Here is a 6,000-nt window from a genome sequence, read left to right as displayed (position 1 = left end):
TGTTTTTTTTTTTTTTTAAATCATGCTTCCCTTCGTTGGGGTCTGTTGGTCAGAAGTGTGATGACCAAGCAAACACACCTGGCGCCCACCTTCATCGCCGGTAGCCCAACGCTAAATACCACGTGGTGGGCATAACACGCCCTAGTGTCTCCCCAGGAGTTCAGGCAGTTTAGTGGAGAGGTGGGGTGGATGGATTGTGTTGGGGAGGGAGGGAGGGTCGTTACCGGACCAGCACGTGTTGCGGTCGCTTCAGCACCGCGCCCTTAAAGGAGGGAGACGGAAGTTGCAGCTCACGGCATTGCATCGGGGAATTAAGTGGCAAAGAGGAAAGGGGGGGAGGGATGTTCCTGCGGCAACACTTGCTCTCTACCGGAAGACCTTCGTTCGTGGCTGCTAACTTCCTCTGCGGCCAATCTCCGACCTCCAACCTTGCTCAAAGCTTCGCCGAAACAACGAAAATCATTACCTGTTATGTATAGTACCTTAAGGTGCTTTCGCATGTAACGCTTTGAACTTAAACATGTTTTTTGGTAATTTTAACAGTTTTTTTTTTCACGTTCTGTTCCTATGGTTATTTTGCACTACGCTAAGGTATGCCTTATTACTCTGCTTGAATTGTGGAATCCAGCAAGTTTTGACTTTCTAATAAGATAAAAATAAAAATCATATTTTGCTCTTTTTTGGTTTGAGAATTCACAGTGAATATTTCTAAATTTAGTTTTCCAGAATTGTCCACAGTAAGTTTTCAATTATTTCGAAGAAGAAAAAAATCGTGCTTGTGTGTTAATATAATCTGATATTTTGATAGTTTTGACTTTTTATTTTCTGGGCGTATGGCAGAGGTTTTTTTTTTTTTTTTTTTACAAAATTAATGGGATGAGAAAAAAATTATCAGAACTATTTTAGAATGTATGAGAAAGAAATTTATTGTTACAAATGTGTATAAAAAATTTTTCGACATAAACAAATTTAAATGCACTTGAAAATTTTCCAATATACAAATTTTTTGTACACAAGTATATAAAACATTTGAAAATCTGTTTTACATTAATAAATATTTTGACTGGAATTTATTTGCACAACTTAAAATTAAAAAGCCTTATTAATACCTTAAAATATCTTCATGTAGGCGTGTTGTAGAGCTTGGACAATATAAACTGGTTTTTAAGCTTTAATCACTATTGCAATATAATGTATTATTGACTGAAAATAAATGTATCACCATATATTCTTGCAACTGACGGTTTATATTTGTTTAGCCAAAATAACATACATGAAGTGAGTGTTAATTTTCTTAAATACGAATTTAAGTTTACCTGTGTGTTGAATTTTTTACGATGATGTAAATGTTCCAGTATTATGAAGTTGGTAGTCACCACAAACAGCTAGTATTTTTTTCATAGAGAGTAACATAAAAGTACATTAAAAATATTTACTATGACTGCGAGGAAAAGAGCCAACAAAAAGTAGTTCAATGAGAAAAACTACCAAAAATTCGTTGAAACTGAGTAATTTATAGTAAAAATATACAATTATTCCAAAATATCACATAAACGTTTATGATAACAATTGGTTCCAAGATAAACCTATGTTAACACCGTCCATTTTGCACACGCTAAGCTACGTAATGGCACTAAGTTCTCTGAGGTAGACGTCACAATATTTACAATTTATTTGAATGGCTCTTCATTTTTGTGACTCCCAAACACGTTGGGTAAAATATTTCTCTCTTCGATGGTATGAGAGCTCAAAAAAAAAAAAAAAGGGAGAATGTTTTTTTTTTATTAATTTATCTTTTTTATTTACTGCAATGCCGTGTTCGTTCGACACGCTCAGAAGTTGGGGTTAACTCATAGCGGTCCAGAACATATGTGATTCTGTAAACACATTTTACGTGAACTTCTTATTCTAGTCAAAGAATGGAAGCCAGTGTAACAAACGTCTTGCTACTTCGTCCCTGTTATATGTAACTGTCCCATAAAAATGACAAAGTGCAAGAATACTAAAAAGGCACCAAACCTCTTTTTTTTTGTCTTTACGGTGCGCGATAATGCCACTGAACTTCTTCACACTGGAGAGGCACATCTGGCAGGGTGCACTAATACTTCTGCTCGTGATGCAATCAGGTCCGGCTCTGGAAACAAAACACAACCAAATAGTAAAAAAATGAAACCCCGCCGAAAAAGAAATCTTTCAAAATAATCGTACAATAACCGTTTTATAGGTTTGTAATAGAGCTGACATGATGGTAAAATAAATTTATTTAGTGCCTAAGTGATGACTCCAGCTAAAGAGAATCTTTTATTTACGTCTCTCGTTCGTGTATAGAAGAAATGCACTAAAAAAAGAAAAGGGGGTTGTCTGTAAAGTCGGTTTACGGACGATAATTTTACGTGATAACGTCATAAGAAACATTGATGAAAAATTACATACTTTTTAATTTTAAAATATTTTTTACAGTTTTTGCAAATTTAATTTAAACAATTTGTTTAAATATAATCACGAACCATTAGTTAAAAAGCCCGCCTTAACCTGTTTGATATTATAGAAGATTTTCTCGCACGGTGGTTGGCCGGTTCTTGCACGCTCGGCTCAGGCGGAACGTGACAATTTTTCGGGCGTGCAGCCGGCTTTCATCGATTTATAAGACGTTATCACGTCAAAAAATTTCCCCACTGAAATATTTTCTCAATATACAATATAATAATTAATTTTATAACATAAAGTAATAATTTTACCGTTTTACAAAACATTATGTTAATCTCAACACACTAATAAATTGCGGAATAATTTCACCTTCTGCCAACAGGATGTAATCACAAAATTTGATCAAGTTATAGTACACCTTGTCTATTTACATAACTCGTGAAGTTTGAGGTTACGTGATTCACTTTAATTCCTCGTTAATTATTTACAAATTTTCTGTTATGTGAATGACAATATCATCATAACGACAAACACATTTATGACAATTATAGCGTTCGAATGCACATCGTTTTCTTGAAAGTAACCCTTGACAATAAAATTTTTTATTATACTAGCCACAAAATAGAAAAGAAAATACATGGTGTTTCGAGAAACTAACTTTTAAATGATTTAAAACATCGTCAATTTTGCTGGTGTTTAATTACACATAATGCAACAACTTACTTCAAAACAAAGTGATTAAACTGTAATTACGCCCATAGTAAAATTTAAATAAAATGCATATTTAATAAAAACATTAAAAAATTTAGAATCATTCATTATATTAAAAAAAAAATTGGTTGTCTGTAAAGTTGGTTTACGGACGATAGTTTAACGTGACAACGTCATAACAAAAAATTGATGAAATGATTGCATACTTTAATGAATAAAATTGAATCATTTTTATTGAATTATCACTATTTTGTATGGATACAATGAAGGAGTGAAATGAAATCTACAATTTCATTGATAAATTTACTTTTATTTGCACTCATGAATTCAAATATGTTTATTACTTTAACGAACAGATTATTTTAACTATAACTTTTATACATGTTTGCTATTTAACTTCTTCCAATCTGTGTTATTCTGTTAAGGATAGGACAATGATAGGAAAAGTAGGAAACTAATGGGAGTGTTTCAAGTTTAATGTGCCTCGAAAAAGTCAAAACGATGGTTGTTCCAATCGAGTGGAAGAGAGATAGATGCGGCGCAAGCGTACAATGAGCGTAACGGGACACAGCGTAACGGGACAATGTGCGTATCGGGACACTTTTTCGTGCGTGCAGCCGGCGTTCATCGATTTATTAGACGTTTTCACGTCAAAATCTTTACTTCATTCTAATGGCACACTAACAATTTATATTCTGATTCTTTAACCACGTCGCACTATAACAATTTTAAGAGTAATTTAGCATACTATTGCTGACCAAACAGCAAAGTACTCTATTAATATATATATATATATATATATATATATATATTTGCATAGGAAAATAATGTTTTAAAACATATACTAACTCCTAAGGAGCATTGCGTTTACAAAATATCCGGAATGATCGTATAACAGGAAGTTCAGAAAGAGAAAGAAATTTGCGTTATTTTCATTTATATATTTTATAAATGAAAAAGCTAATAATAGTAACAAGTATTGAGTTTTACGTTTTAAAATACGAGTAAGCAGGTAATAAATTTCAAAATAAACTCGTAACGACTCAAATTGGGCTCTGAACGGTACGTAAATTCCTTCTGAGAGCTGGTCGTGTGTTAAGTCACTGCTCCGTCAAGGTGGTTGACGTAGAAAAATCTATCGCTGTCCACACAGGTGATCCAAGTTCGATTCCAGGTGGGGTTAATTACTAATTTTGTACCAGCGTAACACGTGGCGGACATTACCGTGAGCCATCTGAATCGCTTTTTTTGGGTACTTCCACACAAATATAAGGAATATATGCCGTCGCTGCTTCAACAATTCGTCGTCAATGAACTCAGTTTCGATGATACGTTATTAATCCCTTTGTCCATTCAGGAAGTCACGCCCCATTATCGTCTCGGAAACAAGATATATTTTTTTAGGAATAATTGGGGGAAGGGGGGGGAGGGGGTGGAGATGAACCCGATGGGAACCGATAACGTAACCGGGGCCATTCTCAGTGCGTTTTGGCGCCAGCCCGATGAAAGGTTAATGTCGGCCATTTTGTGTTTCCTATTTGCGTTCGAGTAATGACGGGCTGGCGGCGCCATCCGGAAGGACCGCTGACCCAGGGCTGCCAAACGAACGGCGCAAACTCCCGGCCTCGTTCCCCCAGGAACCAGAAATAGCCCTCACGTGCGGCCCAGGACCACCTGACCAATGCGGAGCACGATGGGGTTCGAGGGGAGAGGCCCATTTAACCCCCCAGCACTCCCTATTTCCCCCCCCCCCTGAAGCGCACGTTATGGCAGAGCCGTTCCGCGGGGGAAGGGAAGGGAAGCGTGAACGGGGCTCGTGGTGCCTTCCGAAACTACGGATGCCCCCCGCCGGAGCGTAACAACTTCATTCTCGTCCAGACAGTATCGGCGGATGGGGAACGCGAAAGCGTCCGGGAATTTTGGACGGTCAGGTTGGCCGACCTTGGAATATCAAGCGACGTCGAAACCATTATCTCTCCGTTGAAAAGCCCCATAACCAACCACCCGAGTACGTTGAACCCGGAACAAGGTCCTGCCTAATTGGAAACGCGTTCAATGTGCAGAGTTCAGAAGACACCACGATTCTGCTTATGAAAAACAGTAAAGAATACGCTGAAGGCCGATGGGTAGTCCTGTAACCCTATTTCGTTTTGGAACTGTATTTTTAGGACAGTGAAAGAGGCTAAAAACGTGTTTCTAGAATAGTTATAGATGAGAAACGCCTGGTACAGATTCTTGAAGTCACTGGAGTGCCTATATTCATTTCTCTGCCAACTAATGTTATGGTCTCTGCTCAAATTTCAAAGTTGTCCAATGTATGAAGAGAAGACTGTGTACCATTCCACAGCATTGCGCTTAGAGGATACACCGCGCTAGAAGCACCAGCGAGCGTCGCACTTATCATCCCATCTAACACAGACACACCCCTGGCTAGGCTAACCCCTTAAAGCTTGGTCTCAAATACCACAAAGATGATTTAATTTTATTTCAATGCCATTATTTGAGTTCCTTTTGTGTCAAGAAAAATATTTTGCGTTTTATTTCTCTTTTGAATTTTTTTTTTTTTTAGTTTTAAACAAAATATCTTGTAAGTTTAAAATACCACTCATGTGTTCATTAAAACGATAGTAGTATACAAATGTATTTACTGGCTCTGAGTGCTAGGTATGGTGCTGGTATTATCTTTGAAAGATTTGTGCAATGGGAGTGCATGAATTTATGTAGGCTTTTGGACATACGCCATTGCTTAGCAATGGCGTATGTCCAAAAGCCTACATCAAGTCATGGTGCTGGTGCCGACCGCCATTTAGGATAGTGATGTCATGGTCTCCATCTTGGATGACATTGATCTTGACCTTTGAT

At 37.2% G+C, this 6,000-nt stretch overlaps 1 protein-coding gene across 1 annotated transcript in view; it reads right to left on the bottom strand.

Moving 5' to 3' along the window:
- Nucleotides 1-900: 900 nt before the first annotated feature.
- Nucleotides 901-6,000, bottom strand: part of LOC134535646 (nephrin) — a 357,918-nt gene continuing 352,818 nt past the window's right edge. The window contains exon 13 of the mRNA XM_063374832.1: nucleotides 901-2,134. Within this exon, the coding sequence (XP_063230902.1) occupies nucleotides 2,067-2,134 (68 nt within the window). The 3' untranslated portion in view covers nucleotides 901-2,066. The remainder of the gene's footprint in view (nucleotides 2,135-6,000) is intronic.

This window comes from Bacillus rossius, chromosome 10, assembly GCF_032445375.1.
Source record: "Bacillus rossius redtenbacheri isolate Brsri chromosome 10, Brsri_v3, whole genome shotgun sequence".
Taxonomy (NCBI): Eukaryota; Metazoa; Arthropoda; class Insecta; order Phasmatodea; family Bacillidae; genus Bacillus; species Bacillus rossius.
This window is presented reverse-complemented; position numbering and strand designations above follow the sequence as displayed.